General features: G+C 42.7%; 1 protein-coding gene across 1 annotated transcript; it reads right to left on the bottom strand.

The window, feature by feature from the left end:
- Window positions 1–1,152: 1,152 nt before the first annotated feature.
- Window positions 1,153–17,145, bottom strand: LOC142184804 (mamu class II histocompatibility antigen, DR alpha chain-like). Its single transcript, XM_075259891.1, has 3 exons — window positions 17,015–17,145; window positions 11,795–12,040; window positions 1,153–1,448 (listed from the first exon to the last, which is right to left on the bottom strand). Exons 1-3 carry the CDS (start codon window positions 17,094–17,096, stop codon window positions 1,153–1,155), a joined length of 624 nt encoding a protein of 207 aa, XP_075115992.1. The 5' UTR covers window positions 17,097–17,145.
- Window positions 17,146–17,810: the final 665 nt, after the last annotated feature.

The following is a 17,810-nucleotide window of genomic DNA, read 5'->3' as shown; positions in this document are numbered from 1 at the left end:
CTACATGTACAGCAATGTGCAAGAGTGATTTCAGAAGTAAAAGGGTTAAAGAGAATAGCAAATCCCGTTAGTATTTGGCGTGACCTTTGCCCTTTGGAGAAGGAGTCCTGGGAGTGATGATATGGCCCCCCACAGATATAGCCCTGATCTCATCATCGTCCAGTCTGTCTGTGGTGACATGAAGAGACAGAAGGATTGGAGCAAGTAACATCCACAGAAGATCTGTTAAAAAGTGCCAAAAACTGTCTGCAAGTACCGAGAAGAACTGATGGAGGCAAAGGGCAAAGGTCACCCCAAAGATTGATGGGATTTACATTTCTCTTTTCTTCTTCATTCACTTAATTTTGCTAGCAAAATCTGCAAGAAAACAAGCTGCGTTTAAACAATGTGGGGCCTCAGTTTTAAGGGGCTACAATGTATGTTAAATCATTTTGATTCTAAAGTAAAAGGAGCCCATCTTGTACCTGCAGTCACTGACTTGTCGCCTGGTTCATGTTCTTCTTTCCTTTACATATCAGTGCGATGCCAGCAATAATGCCAATTATTCCAAACATGAGTCCAAGGCCGCATATAACATTCCCAGATGTCTCTGAAATATGGCGGGGAACTTCAGGAGCTGAGAAAAGTGAAAGTGTTACACAACCATTAGAGAGAAGAAGTGATGGAATAGAAATAGCAGAGATGAGGCAACGGCCATGGTTATCTTCATACTTATATGTGTGTTCACATTGTATAATTCTCCACCACAATCTTTTTAACAACTCTGTGTGCTGAGAATCTACAGAAGTAAGTTAGAGACAGAAGGAAACTTTCTCCTACATTAACAAATTATTTGAAATTGCCTTAAACAGCTACACATATTGATGACCTATCCTAAGTGCATGTGAACTGACCTGCAGTACCTGGTTTGGCCACTAGCTGTTTGCTTTCTGTTCTACTATCTGTGAATCAGCTGCTGATCGATGGTGCCATGTGTCGGACCCCCACCAGTCTGACATTGATGCCCTCTCCTTAGGATTTTTCAGCCTCAAAAACACCTTTAGCAATTCCTTATTTGTGCAATTTTTTAAATCAAAAAGTTGTATATAGCAAATGTGTTTTTACTTAGAGTTGTAAATGTGTCAGATCTGATGGACATTCTAATGACCTTTGTTACTTACTCCAGATCCTGTTGGTGGGGTTTTTAGGGAGTCCATCGTGCTCCACAGAACAGGTGTAGACATCGCCCTCCTTAGGCAGGTCAGCCAAGTACAGGAACTTGCTGAAGGAGCCATCTAATGCGGGATAGTAGTCAGTCTCTGTCACACCGTCCGTCACCGGCTCATTATTCTTCAGCCAACTCATCTTAATAACTGGAGGAAAGAACTTGGTGGCAAGACAGATCAATGTGACCGGCTGGCCCAAAAGAAATGGCTTCTCTGTAAATACTCGGATATCTTCCTGGACAACTATGCAAAAAAAAAAATCAAAAATCACATTAGTAAGACTTTTCTTTCCATATTTCCCAGACTGACTGCAACTTGGTGTTGAATTGAACTCAGTCAATCATTGTGATCTATGATGCTGTGAGTACAAGGGAATAGACCTGTGTTTTCACTGTTTTAAGGACCACTATAATACAATGAAATAACCGAGCCATAGTCTAGTATATCCAGCCATGACAAGGGCACACTGGGCCAATTAAGGCCATCTGAAACCAGCCTGGAAGGGTTGTGCCATTAAGGTCCTGACAGACCCATAGCTATGAATGGAGCGCCAGTATGCAAGAGGCTTGAGGATGCGTTAACTAGCTTTGGCTTCTATCATAATATACATATTTATAAACTGTTACCATTGCCACTATATAAAAAAATGGGTCCAACATAGGGTTGAGCCGATCTTGAGATTTCAAGATCAATTTTGATCTGTGCAGGGTCCAGGTGATGCACCCCACTGATAAGATACTGATTAACTAGATAGAACAGACCCTTTTGACTTTAATGGGCTCTGTTGTTTTATGGCAAGGTTGCTGATCAGAAAGATCAATGGAACTTCTGAACATAAGTGTGAACAGGGTCATATTATTGCCATTTCTGTCTGCTTTTTGAGATCAGCTTCAAAATATCAGTGAAAATCCATTAAATTCCAGGTAACACACTGCAGTTTTGCATCTCTGTATTTGTTGGGGAAGAGGTGAACAAGGCTGCTCTATGTACATTCCATTTGACTTCAATGGGTAAAGCTACAAAGTAAAAAACACACCCAATATTACCCATTTGCAATAGATCTACGGGTATTTTGTATAACCTGGCATCAATATCCTCACGTCCTGGTTGATATCACAAGGAAAACTGCTCTTATCCATCATGTCTACTAGAGCAACAGATTCACTCTATCAAGACTCAATTGAGGTAATTTATTAAGACCGGTGTTCTGTAGACTATTCTTAATCCATTTTTCTTTTATGCCAACTATGCCTGGATTATTAAGAAAGAAAGATTAAAATCCGATTTCCGATCATTTTCCAACCGATCTCGATCCTGATCGCGATCATGAAATTTGCTCCATCGCTGATCGGAATCTGATCCTTTCCGAACCCGATCTTAAACCCTAGTCAATGCTTCTCAATGGGAAAAGTCACTTTTAGGGTTGAGCTGATCTTGAGATAACCTCCGATCTCGATCCCACTGGAAAAGATCGGGTCGGAATTCCGATCTCGATCGTGAAATTTACTCGATCGCCGATCGGAATCCGATCTTTTCCGATCCCGATTGCTCAACCCTAGTCCAACATAAATTACTAAAATGACTATGTAGAGCTACAAATGGAGATATTTTGAATAAGAGGCCCGCTTTTTCTGTTTCATTACTGTGATCCCTCAGGACTGAAATTGATTTCCATTTGTGAGTTGGGCCGTGTTCACATACATTTGTTAGCCACTGTCTGTAATAGGACATGTTTTTTGTTTACCAAATCATAGTGTCTTACTGATGTGATATAACAGGGTTAATATGTATTTCTTGTTGTACATCTATAGGAGGGTCACTCTGTAGTTTTGTCTGTATTTCTGTATACTTTACTGATCAGTAGCATTTCTTCAAATTCCTGCACCATAAATGGTCATGTTATAAGCTGACCACTCCGCCTCTCACCCTCCCCAAAAGGTACTATAAAAACTAGGTGTCTATTGTTTTAGTTAGTCTTGCTTGGAATCATGAGAAGGATGTTCAGCACCTCTGGAAGTCATTGAATAATGGCCCCTTTAGGGTCCCTGAAGATATAAAAATGACCTCTGCAAAGTATATAGAGTTCCTCACTAACCACTTTCCCCTCTTCCATGTTACTAAAAGAAGAACTGCGTCTTCCCTAACCAAACCATTTTCATGCAGGACAATGCAACATCTCACGCAGCAAATAATATTTCATTGTGTCAATGAGTCATTGACTGCTATGGCATAGAAGGAGAAAAGTTCATGGTGTGGCTGCCATCCACCTCAAACCTATTGAGAACCTGTCACATCCTTGCCTGTCCGGGCTTTGGCACCGTCCTCCAGACACATGCTATGACGCAGGAGGCATGTCCAGCTGTGATTCCTTCCTTTGGGTTCTTCTTGTATTGTCTGAACACTGTCCTATTCCCTCACTTCTGTAACTGATTTTCCACCACACCCGTCTCCTTCACCTTGGTTTCCTTCTGCTCCTCTAATAGTTAATCTTAGCCTTACCTGTGTGATTGATGGCCTGTCTCCCTATTAAGTCTGGGGCTGGTTCTTCCTATTTATTGTTTGCTCACATTCACATTGGTGCTTGCTATTGCCTTGTGCGTGCGGGCTGTTATTCTTACTGTTTGTTACCTGTATTCTTATTTCTGACGTCTAGCTTTACCTTTGATTACTCTCGGATTTCAATTCTGTACTGCGTTGCTCAACTGTTACCGACCCCTTGGCTAGTTGACCTCCTACCTTTTTTGTTGTTTGTCTTGTCTATGTCCTGTGTCTTCACTTATATCTAAGAAGAGACTAGTGCCCAGTTGTCATCTGCCGCCTAGGAAAGTTCAGGCAAGTATACAGAGGGTCTTGTTGTGTCTTGTTGTCTCACTGTCTTGTTGTGCCCACCAGCACCTACTGGGGGATTGCTCTTACAGAACCCTTGGAGTATCCTCAAGCAAAGGATATAAGACAGTGGGAGGCGGTTCATATCAAAAGAGCAGCTCTGGGAGGCCATTGTGACATCTTAAAAAGGCATTCAACAGAAACTATCCAAAAACTCAAGTTCAATGGATGCAAGAATTGTGAAAGCGATGTAAGTTGGCCTGTTAACATGTTTTTGATTGAAATAGCTTTTGATTTCAGTAAATGTCACCTCTTAATGGGGCAAATTCATCAAATTACCTTTTTCAGTTCTTTACAACCTGTAAAAGATTTAGAAACCCTGTTGTGCAGTGGATTTAGATTTTTTTTATTTGTGGAAAAAAATGCTATCATTGGGAGGTTTGTCCAATAAAATTTGATTTATATTCTAAGGCTGAAGATTTGAACATGACACTGACACTGTCATTTGTATCAACCATTTAGGAAAATTAGAGAAAAATATTATCTACATAATAATTTGGAATATGGAGTATATAATAATATACAGGTACGTACTTAGCAGGGGCGGATCCAGGGCCGGGCGAGCCGGGCAACCGCCCGGGGCCCCGCGGCGCGGCCGGGACCTAACAAAATGGTCCCGGTCGGCATGTCCCGACTCCAACTGAGCTCAGCGTTAAAGCAGGAGCTGAGCTCACCTCACAGCTCCTGCTTTAAACGCCTATGTATAGGACGCCGATGAGCCGAATGCATAGGCGTTTAAAGCCGGAGCTGTCACAGCTCAGCTCCTGCTTTAACGCTGAGCTCCGGCCTCCGGCATTTGTAGCCGCGATGTGATGACGTCATCACATCGCGGCTACAATATGTGTATGAGGGAGAGAGCTGCGGGGGAACGAGGAATGGTGAGTGTGTGTGTGTGTGTGTGAGAGTGAGAACGGCATGACACTGGGGCAGATGAAGGGGGAGAACGGCATGGCACTGGGGCAGATGGAGGAGGGAGAACGGCATGGCACTGGGGCAGATGGAGGGGGAGAACGGCATGACACTGGGGCAGATGGAGGAGGGAGAACGGCATGGCACTGGGGCAGATGGAGGGGGAGAACGGCATGACACTGGGGCAGATGGAGGAGGGAGAACGGCATGGCACTGGGGCAGATGGAGGAGGAAGAACGGCATGGCACTGGGGCAGATGGAGGAGGGAGAACGGCATGGCACTGGGGCAGATGGAGGAGGGAGAACGGCATGGCACTGGGGCAGATGGAGGGGGAGAACGGCATGGCACTGGGGCAGATGGAGGAGGGAGAACGGCATGGCACTGGGGCAGATGGAGGGGGAGAACGGCATGACACTGGGGCAGATGGAGGAGGGAGAACGGCATGGCACTGGGGCAGATGGAGGGGGAGAACGGCATGACACTGGGGCAGATGGAGGAGGGAGAACAGCATGGTACTGGGGCAGATGGAGGAGGGAGAACGGAATGGCACTGGGGCAGATGGAGGAGGGAGAACGGCATGGCACTGGGGCAGATGGAGGAGGGAGAACGGCATGGCACTGGGGCAGATGGAGGGGGAGAACGGCATGACACTGGGGAAGATGGAGGAGGGAGAACGGCATGACACTGGGGCAGATGGAGGAGGGAGAACGGCATGGCACTGGGGCAGATGGAGGAGGAAGAACGGCATGGCACTGGGGCAGATGGAGGGGGAGAACGGCATGACACTGGGGCAGATGGAGGGGGAGAGAACAGCATGACACTGGGGCAGATGGAGGGGGGAGAACGGCATGACACTGGGGCAGATGGAGGGGGAGAAGGCCTGACACTAGGGCAGATGAAGGGGGGGAATGGCATGACACTGGGGCAGATGAAGGGGGGAGAACGGCATGACACTGGGGCAGATGAAGGGGGGGAGAACGGCATGACACTGGGGCAGATGAAGGGGGGAGAACGGCATGACACTGGGGCAGATGAATGGGGGAGAACGGCATGACACTAGGGCAGATGGAGGGGGAGAACGGCATGACACTAAGGCAGATGAAGGGGGGAATGGCATGACACTGGGGCAGATGAAGGGGGGAGAACGGCATGACACTGGGGCAGAGACGGGGGGGAAATGAAACTGTGGGCAGATAAAGGGGGAGAATGGCATGAAACTGGGGACAGAGATAGAGGGGGGGACATGAAACTAGGGGTAGATGAAGGGTGTATATGAAAATGGGGGGAGATATAATTTACGGGTGACTGTAGGAGGATTATACTGTGCGGAATCACATGAAAATTGAATGAGAATGGGTGGAGTCAACATAAAAGTGGGCGGGGCCTAATTTGCTGTGGCGCGCGCAGCGCGCCGCACGTTTTATTCCCTCTTTCTAGTCTTCAAAAGTTGGGAAGTACAGGTTAGAAGTGCGAGACCCCAGTAAGTAGGGCCCCGCCAAAGTCAATTGCCCAGGGCCCAGCAAACCCTGGATCCGCCACTGGTACTTAGACAGGCAGTCTAATACTGCATCAGATTTGTCTCACTGGCTGATCCTGGATGACAAATCTGTCTAGTCTAATAATCCACCCTTTAGTTGGATTATTTTGTGCCAGAACTTTTTTTGAAACTATTTTGTTGAATCATGGCCCTTTGAAGCCCACCCCACCCCCCTTTTTTTTTTTGTTAAAAAATTCTAACCCAAATCAGATGCACCATGTTATATTTAATTTATTGCTCGAAAAATACATGGAGATGTATAAAAATGATTGCACTGGTGTATCTTATAAAAATCTAGGTCGCATACTAAAGGGGCTCTATCAGCAAAATCCTGCTGATAGAGCCCCACATATGCGTGAATGGGCCATTCAGGCACCGTAAATGTTATATTAAACAACCCCGTTTTAAAATAAAACCCTAAAACAGAATATGATCAACTTACGCATCGTGTACGCTGGGCGGGCATTCAGGGTCCGCCGTCTTCTTCATCCACGTCTCCTCTTCCAGCGATGTCCTCGGGTCCCGTCTAACTCACGAACTTACATTGATAAAAAATGGCGCGGGTGCATGCGCAGTAGCTGTAGTAGAAGCAGCATGCTACTGCGCATGCGCCAAGGCCATTTTTTATTAATGTCAGTTAGCTAGTTAGACGGGACCCGAGGACATCGCAGGAAGAGGAGGCGTGGCTGAAGAAGACTGTGGACCCTGAATGCCCGCCCCCCATGCACAATGCGTAAGTAGATCACATTCTCTTTTAGGGTTTTATTTTAAAACTGGGGGTAGTTTAATATAACATTAGCGGTGCCTGAATAGCCTTTTTAAAGGCTTCACGCATCTGTGGGGCTCTATCAGCATGATTTTGCTGACAGAGCCTATTAATTCCTCCTAGTAAATGGTATAAGATGAAGAAAATGATCAAAGTGAGCACAATATATTGGGAACTAAAATATTTCTAACAAATTTTCACTTTGTACATCAATGTTTGGAAAGCACCCTTGGGCTCAAAATGATAATACCCCTTGAGAAATTCCTTGAGGAGGGTAGTTTATAAAGTTAGGGGGGGGGGGTCATTGTATTGGTACATTAGGGGCTCTACAAATGTGACATGACAACTGAAAACTATTCCAGCAAAATCTACCCTTTGAAAGCCAAATAGTGCTATTTCTATTCTGAGCCCCACCATGTACCCATGCAACATTTACAACCTCATATAAGGTATTTTCAGGAGCAATTGTGTAACAAATTATGGGGGGCTTTTTCTACTTTAACCCCTTGTGAAAATGAAAACTTTGCATTAAAAGTGACATTTAAAGTAGTTTTTCATTTTCACATCCCAATGTTAATAAAATCTGTAAAATGGCTGTGTGGTCAAAATGCTCACTATACCCCATGATAAATTCCTTGAGGGGTGTAGTTTCCAAAATCGGGTCACTTTTGGGGGTTTCCAATGCACTGGTACTTTAAGGGCGCTGCAAATGAGACATGGCACCTAAAAACTATTCCAGCAAAATCTGGTTTTCAAACCCCAGTGTCGCTTCTACCCTCATCCACATGTGGGGCATTTCTGTGTTTGGGAAAAAACTGCACAACAAATTGTGAGATGCATTTTCTCCTTTAACCCTTTGTGAATGTGCTTATTTTAGGGCTAAATGAATGTATTAGTGAAAAAAATGAAATGTCTAAATTTCACCTCCATATTATTTTAATTCCCTTGAAATGCTTAAGGTGTTAACAAACTTCCCAAATGCTGTTTTGAATTATTTGAGGGGTGTGGTTTTAAAAATGGGGTGATTTAAGAGGGTTTCTAATATAGGCCTTTAGAATCCCCATCAGAACTGAAGTGGTCTCTAAAAAATAGGTTTAATAATTTTTTTTCACAATTACACTTGTAAGCTTTATAATGTACGAAATAAATTAATAGATTACTAAAATGTCGACTAATGTATTTGTGCGATATGACTGTCTGAAAAGCAAAGCATTTTGCATTTTGAAAATTACAAATTTTTCCAACTTTCCATCAAAGTTCCTATTTTTTTTATAAATAACTAAAAAAATATTGATAAAGGTTTGCTACTAGCATGATCTACAATGTGTCATAAAAAAAGAAAATCTAAATCACTTGGGTAAGTTTAAGCCTCTCAAAGTTATTGTCATGTAAAGTAACACATGTCTGTTTTGAAAAATAGGCCGTGTCCATAAGGGTTTAAAAAAGAAAAAAAGTTTAAAAAAAATTAAAAAATCTAAAAGTTTCAATCACCCCCCCCTTTCCCTAGATCACATATAAATAAACATAAACACGTTAGGCCCAAACTATTAAAATATAAAAAAAATATTTCTCCCATACGGTATACGCCATAACAGGAAAGAAATCAAAATGTCTGATTTGGTGTTTCGTCACCAAATTACCTCCCCCAAAAAATTGAATAAAAGTGATCAAAACATCATACATTCCCTATTGTGGGATCAATAAAAACTAAATATTGTCCCACAAAAAAAGACACCTTACACAGATTCATACACTGAAATATTAAAAAAAGTTACAGGGGTCAGAATATGGTCATTTAAATAAGATTTTTTTTCTTCAAAATTTAGAATTTTTGTACAGTTATTAAACGGGCTTTTTCATTGGGAAAAGTCATTTTTAACTAAGCACATCCTTGTATAGCCTTTAGAAAGTCTATTCCAGACCTACCTTTTATATGTTAATCCCCTCAATTGTTTTTGAATGAGCCCGCTTTTATTCATATGCTAACTAGCCAGAAACGAGCAACAGAAGTCTCAGTGAGCTCTCGTCTCTCTGCTGTGCAGCTGTGTATGAGAGCAGTGAAGGCTTATGAGTCAGCAGCAGCAGCAGCCTGTGCTGTACACATAGCAGACAGTGCTCGCTGAGACTTCCTGTGCTGTACACATAGCAGACAGTGCTCACTGACAACTTCCTGTATTGTACATATAGCAGACAGTGCTCGCTGAGACTTCCTGTGCTGTACACATAGCAGACAGTGCTCGCTGAGACTTCCTGTGCTGTACACATAGCAGACAGTGCTCGCTGAGAATTCCTGTGCTGTACACATAGCAGACAGTGCTCGCTGAGAATTCCTGTGCTGTACACATAGCAGACAGTGCTCGCTGAGACTTCCTGTGCTGTACACATAGCAGACAGTGCTCGCTGAGACTTCCTGTGCTGTACACATTCCAGACAGTGCTCGCTGAGACTTCCTGTGCTGTACACATAGCAGACAGTGCTCGCTGAGAATTCCTGTGCTGTACACATAGCAGACAGTGCTCGCTGAGAATTCCTGTGCTGTACACATAGCAGACAGTGCTCGCTGAGACTTCCTGTGCTGTACACATAGCAGACAGTGCTCGCTGAGACTTCCTGTGCTGTACACATAGCAGACAGTGCTCGCTCAGACTTCCTGTGCTGTACACGTAGCAGACAGTGCTCGCTCAGACTTCCTGTGCTGTACACATAGCAGACAGTGCTCGCTCAGACTTCCTGTGCTGTACACATAGCAGACAGTGCTCCCTCAGACTTCCTGTGCTGTACACGTAGCAGACAGTGCTCGCTGAGATTTCCGGGTGCACACAGGAGGCTAATTAGCATAAGAATAAAAATGGGCTCATTCAAAAACAACAGAGGGGATTTACATACAAAAGGTCAATGTGGAATAGCCTTACTAAAGCCTATGCAAGGATGTGCTTAGCTAAAAATGACTTTTCCCAATGATAGAGCCCCTTTAAAAATATGGAAAAAAAAACTCTATAACTTTGGTGCCACTGTTTTTTTCTCAATTCCACCACATTCTGCATTGTTTTCCTGGTACATTGTACAAAATAATAAATGTTACCATTTTGAAGTACACAAAAGTCACACAAAAGTCAAACCCTCATATGACTATGTAGACAGAAAAAGAGTTATTGCTTTTGGAATGTAGGGAGTAAAAAATGAAAACACAAAAAATGAAAAATGTCTGCATCATGTAAGGGTTAAATGCTTATAATTATACAAAGTATACTAAAAGGTGTAAAACTGTATCTAAAAATTGTACTTAATCTTTCTAAAAAAATTTAACAAGACTCTGCCCATGAGCGCTGGTGAGCGTTTTCTGTCTCTCCGCGGCAAAACCGTTTTTTTAAACCAGACAAAAAGTCTGACATGCAGGACTTTGTGTCCAGTTAAAAATAAAAACGGTTTCGCCAGAAGACACTCATGGGCGGACACTTACTGCCGGGTTTCCGTCTGTCAGCAGAATAAGGAAACCCACAAAGTGGAGACTGGGCACAGGTGTGAACCCGCCCTTAGTCAGCCATGGTCACATTAGCTGATAGTTTGGGGGTACTGTAGGAGAGAACCATAATATCGGAGACACTATTATTAAGAGCACTGTTTTCCCTTTATGCACGGTCTGGGCACTATTATTGTCAGGAGTTTTATCTACTTTCCAAAAACACTTTCCAGGATTCTTCCTGTAGTTGGCATTATTACTATTAGCTGTACTAGGGGATGGCAGGTAGATATTTCTGAGGGTACTATGTCTGTAGCAGTATTGCTGCCAGAGGTGCAACTAACTGCATGAGGGCACTATGTGTGTCTTACTGTAGTGGGCGCTACTTTTGTAATGCTAGTAATTTTAGCTGGACTGTGTAATACTAATATTTCTTATCTATCTGTAACCAGCCATGCACCTTGTAGCTAAAAACGTCAGTAGTGCTAAGACCCGAGTAGCGAAACACTACTATAAAATGCTGCAGAAAAGACTGCAGTGAAAATGTGTTAGGGCCCCTTCACACGGAGGATACGCTCACTGATTCTGAACATGTAAATGTTTCGAATCAGCGGCGTTTAAAACAGATCCCATTGCTTTCTATGGGAGCCGGCATACGTGCGCTCCCCATAGAAATGAATGGGCTGCTTTTTTCCCATTCATTTCTATGGGGAGCGCACGTATGCCAGCTCCCATAGAAAGCAATGGGATCTGTTTTAAACGCCGCTGATTCGGAACGTTTACACGTTGAGAATCAACCAGTGTATCCTCTGTGTGAAGGGGCCCTAACACTTTTTTTTTTGCAGCATTTTTCATTGAGTTTTAAATTTATTAAATGAATAGAGAAAACACTAGTAAATCTGCAGGTAGAATTATCATGCTGTGTGATTCAAAATTGCTTCATTTTTCATTTTAGAGCCAGTGGTTATAAATTCTGATGTTCCATATACATTGGCCCGGAGGATTGTATGGCGCAGGAGTCATCTCTTACCACTTTTAGCTATAGTGTAGTTTGACCTTTTCTCATAAATGGCCAGATTATGTTTCAGGACACCGATATCCTGCAGAGCTCCAGCTCCCTCAAAACTGGCCATCTCTCCAAACTGCGGCAGCTTCCATCTTACATCTTTACTGGACAAATCAACATAGAATATCTCATCATCATCCACCTGAAACATGTATTCTCCTGTTGGCTCCAGAGTCTGGTAGAAAACTGACTGAGTGAATATGTTTCCAACTGCAAAACACACAAAATAACCCATTAAGTGAAAGTATAAAACTGCAGGGAAAGTCATTGTCGCTACAAAAGCCCTGTCTGTAAAGTCACCTATACAACTCTCCAATACAGAGACTTTCAGAAGAACAAGAACAGCAGCAAAGGATATAAAGAGGCAGACATGGTCAGATGAGTTTATTTTACAGCACTATTAGGAAGTGACTGCAACGCTTTCTATCTTTTTTCTTCCATAGTGTCACCACTGTCAGTGGATTGTGCCGGTTTCTGCAGTTCAGCTACATTGACACTTTCTCACCGTGCTGTACAATTCCTGTAAGACCAGGTTCACACAATGTTTTTGTAATACAGTTGATTAGACATAATGTTTTTACTGTATTCTGAAAAAAAAAAAACACTCCAAGAAATGAAGGCAATAATACAGGACGTCTGTACAGATGGCTCCTATTGTCATTTGATTCCACCGTAAAAGTAAATAGTACACTGTATGTTTCTGATGTGACAAAAAAAAAAAAAATGTCCTTTCTAAAAGCAGTATCCAGACATATAGTGTACTCATTGGACAATGGAAGTCAATGGCACCCTGATCCATCGTTATACATGTTATTTAGGCTATGTTCACATTACCGTTATTCAATGTCCGTTACTCTCATCTGTCACATCCAACATTGAAAGACAAATACAAATGGAGCCCCTTTCATCGGGTGTCCATCTGCTTTCACCTCAATGTAAAAAATCCAAGAGCTTTTCTTTCACTGAAATTTCCCCATTGTGGGACTATTAAAGGAATATCTTATCTTATCTTATCTTTATTTTTCTGATGGAAGAAACCGGAAACAGCGGTGACATCAGTAAGTAAAATACCTTTTTTTTGTTTTATAATAGGCCACTACCTCCTGGAGTATCTCCAGCAGGCAGCGGCCAATTTACCAACGTCCCTGGACCTGCTCACTGCCGCCCCCGCTTCCCCTTATACTTTAGGCCGTGGAGGATGGCAGTGAGCAGGCCCGGGCCAGGCCGCGATCCCACTGCTGCTATTATTATACTTGGGGGTCTTTTCAGACCCCCGAGTATAATAATCGGAGCCCCAGGGGAGATGACGGAACATAATAAACACTGTTACTCACCTCTCCAGGATCCAATGTTACTCCTAGCAGGCTTCGGGCCTATATGGTAATGCCCAGACGTGGTCTGAGGTATTACCATTTAGACCCTGAGGCTCCGATTATTATACTCGGGGGGTCTGAAAAGACCCCTAAATATAATAATGGTTCATGGGTGTGCAACTGTGGGGCATAATAGACCTTGAAGGGTCCACTGTGGCCCCTGTGACATCTATTATGCCCCACAGTCTATTATGCCACAGGGCATAATATAGGCTGCAGGTGCCGCTGTGGGAGATATATATATATATATATATATATATATATATATATATATATATATATATACTGTAGATATATTGGGTTGGGTTGGGTTTGGGTGTGTGGAGAAGTGAGGAGTCAAAGATGTCTGTGTTGCAAACTTTACAGAGTCAAGTCACAGCTGGAAGAAGAGGTCATGGCGGTCCAAAGGGAAGAGACGGGAAATGTGGGAAGACGTCTCCTGTGAGTAACAAAATATTACTGCATTGTATTTATTGTAATATTACCGTCAGCACCCCCAACCCCCCCCTCTGTCTGAGGTGGACGATCAAAAGATGAACACTCTCCCCCCCCCCGCCCCAGACTTGTCCGGCTCAGGCAGCAGAGAGGCTAGGCTCACCACTGCTCAGGAGACTACATTATAAGAAGACCTAAATATACCAACTAGCGATACATATAGCTGGATGTCTAACAAAATATGCCTAAAGATCTAGTAGCGCAGCAATCGATTGATTAATGGAAGTGAAAAATTACTAAAATTACTGAAATTGCAACCCTGGGCTAGGTCTTCTTATAACATAGTCTCCTGAGGAACTCCCTTCATTGGGAGAGAAACGTGTAGAGACTTGGGGCTTAAATAGACTTGAGATATATAAAGATTTACAAATCTAACCTCTATTACTCTGCTGGGAATTATCAGTATGTACTAGGTCACTGATTTCCATCTGATATAACACTTAATGGAGAGGAGGAAGATGTTTTATGCTGATACTTAGAGATAGCCAACTATCTAGTATACCTAATACTAGGAGACAACCTGGAGTCTGAGGATACGGCTTTTGGGTTATGTATATTGCTCTAACATTTGAGCCCCAGGCGGTCTCCAGTAGTCAGATGGCCGGCTAGAAATATGTAAATTGCTGTATGAACTGAGCGTCTGTTTGAGTCGACATCACCCCTATCAATTGTTGTCAATTAAGGGATTTATTTAACATCTGCATTAATAGCCAGCTATGGTTCTATGTGGATGTTTTTGGATTTATACACCTGATTCACTTACTCTATAGAGATATCTGACACCACAGATACTTAGCTGAATATAGCGAATTTTGTGGAGTTAGGAAATTGGGGGTGAAAGATTGAGTTGGACGACCAACGTTGGTCTGGATCACTATGAAATTTGGAGGGACAACATAGTATAGGGATAATGCGCCCAATCAGGAAGTGTAATGTGAGAATATATTTTTTTACATAATCTTTAAAGCTGGGACATTTCATCTTTTAAAATATATATCAATAAAATTAGTGTTTAATTTTTTGCTATTTTTTGAAGTCATTTATTTCATGGATAGCACACTGACCCATTCTTTTCTATGGGCCCATAAACACGTCCGTGAATTTCACAGTCCCTTGTGCGGGCCAACAGTCTGGTCCACATCAGATAGAACAGGTCCTATTCCACTCCTATTTTGCGGCCGTGCTTCCATGGTTCCTATTCATTTAATACAGCAACCGGGGACATCGCCTTGTTCCCCGTTTGCAGCCCATGGTTATAATTCTTGGCAGGCCGGTTTCAGCACAGTCGCCTGTAAGTGGCCTTAGGGAGACATAGTCTCTGTCTTTCAGGTCCCCATGTAGACCTGAACAACGGAAATCCAAACACTGTTGTTAACCTAGTACAAGGCAATATCTCTAAGATACTTTATAAGCGTTGTCAGGAATTGAAAAACTAAATAAATACAGACGGCAGGGTAGGGCTTTTTTTTTTATCACGAACAACCACTATGATCTCAGGCTAATGTGTTGTTTGTAGATCCTGCCTTCAAGACACTTGTTTGTGGGTCTCCATGTGTGAACATTCCCTTACAAGTCAATCACATTGGAAAACATTCACGATACGATACATTTGATATTTACAATAATCTCAGACATAAAAACATAACACATAAGTACGAAGTTCTCTGCAGAAAATATATATCCTACTAATATTATAAGTGTGAAAGTTTGTGTGTTTGGATGTTTGTGAGTTTGGATGTTTGTTCCTCAATCACGCTAAAGCGCCTGGACGGATTTGCGTGCAATTTTCCACAAACATAGTTTTCCCTTAGGATTGAGTCACAGGCTACTTTTGGTGCCACTAAACAACATGGCTTCCTAGCAGGAGACTCACAAAAGCAGGACTCCTAGCCCCAGCTATAGACTCACACACACTGCCTGGCATTTCCTGCCTCAACCTGCCTGCACACTCCTTACTGTCACCTCAGGAGTCGCCCTCACTCTACTCACTCACATTTACATATAGCTTTCCACTATATAACACAACACAATACAACACATCACATTGTCTGTATCACAACATAAACAATACAACACATCACATTGTCTGTATCACTACATACACAATACAACACATCACATTGTCTGTATCACTACATACACAATACAACACATCACATTGTCTGTATCACAACATAAACAATACAACACATCACATTGTCTGTATCACAACATAAACAATACAACACATCACATTGTCTGTATCACTACATACACAATACAACACATCACATTGTCTGTATCACAACATAAACAATACAACACATCACATTGTTTGTATCACAACATAAACAATACAACACATCACATTGTCTGTATCACAACATAAACAATACAACACATCACATTGTCTGTATCACTACATACACAATACAACACATCACATTGTCTGTATCACAACATAAACAATACAACACATCACATTGTCTGACACAATACAACACATCACATTGTCTGTATCACGACATATACAATACATCACATTGTCTGACACAATACAATACATCACATTGTCTGACACAATACAACACATCACATTGTCTGTATCACGACATACACAATACAACACATCACATTGTCTGTATCACGACATACACAATACAACACATCACCTTGTCTGTATCACGACATACACAATACAACACATCACATTGTCTGTATCACGACATACACAATACAACACATCACATTGTCTGTATCACGACATACACAATACAACACATCACATTGTCTGTATCACTACATACACAATACAACACATCATATTGTTGCTAGCCCACCAAACTTTTTAAAGCACTTTTACAGTTTCACACGTCTGTGTACGCCCAATTCTCAAATCACCGCAGACGAAGTCGCGGGTAAAAGCTAGTTGTACATAAACGTAAAGGCTTCTAAAACTCTCCATGAACATCTTAGAACATCACAGCAGGTTCATTATTAGTCCTCAGAACTGAAGATATGTCACAATATCATCCTTTCTGATTTCTGTAATTAATATCAGTTTAAATTGTTTCTCCAGCCATGAGGTTTTTTCCAAAATCACTCAGAATGCTACAAGGAGTAAAATCAGTAATAATCCGCATACAGATCCCCAACTCCTGCTTTAGCGTCTCCTGGGTCCCCTAAAAATCTCTGCACCTCCTTCTTCAGTGGCTGGACAACCAAAACACTTTCTTCACTGTGTAAACTACTCTCCTATTATTGCAGCCCCGGCTATAACATCTCCACCTGTGACTTTCCTTCCTATAAGCAGATTATTCTGTAGATTTCCACTCACCTTCTATTGCCTGACTGGTGGTCACACACAATATACACACCAAGGAGAAGAGGCTCAGGGTAAGGAGATTTCTCTGAGACATTGTCCCTACAGAAGGACACAAGTCATCCACAGATGTTCTGATAATCTTCTGTTCTGTACATACAGGACACTGCCGACAACTCAGCAGGAAACCTAATCCTGACTACATCTGCCAATAGGAAGCTGTGCAGTGACTGATGAAATAGTTACTGGGTAGACTGGTCCTGCTCAGCGACGTCTTGTGGAAAGCACATAGGGTACAAGGCAGTATTGTATTGTATAACAAAAAAGTCAGAAACCTCAAGATGGAAAATCCATTTATACTGTAACATCAAAGGGGGGTATGCAGAATTCCAGAGTGCTACTGCTTTAAGTGTTTGTCTGTTGTGCCTCTGGGTTGTGTTGGTATGTCCAGTCCAGTGGTGTAACTACCGGGGAAGCAGCTGCCACAGAGCCTGGGACATTAGGGGGTGCGGATACAACCGTTACCGCTTTTTTTTTTTTTAATAGGCCGTTACCGGCTGGAGTTACTCAGGCCCTATATACTTACCAATCCTGGCGGGGGCTGGAATTGGAAAGTGACGGCGCGGGCCCCACAAGCACTATTATACTCAGGGGTCTTTTCGGACCCCCGAGTATAACGATCGGAGGCCCGGGAGAGGTAAGATAACATAAAAAACTGTGTTACTTACCTCTCCAGGCTCCGCGCAGGCTTCGGTCTACTTGCGTGACGTCATATGACCCGCGACGCAGGGCCCCAGTCACATGGCGTCCC

Source organism: Leptodactylus fuscus, chromosome 11, assembly GCF_031893055.1.
Source record: "Leptodactylus fuscus isolate aLepFus1 chromosome 11, aLepFus1.hap2, whole genome shotgun sequence".
In the NCBI taxonomy this organism is placed as follows: domain Eukaryota; kingdom Metazoa; phylum Chordata; class Amphibia; order Anura; family Leptodactylidae; genus Leptodactylus; species Leptodactylus fuscus.
This window is presented reverse-complemented; position numbering and strand designations above follow the sequence as displayed.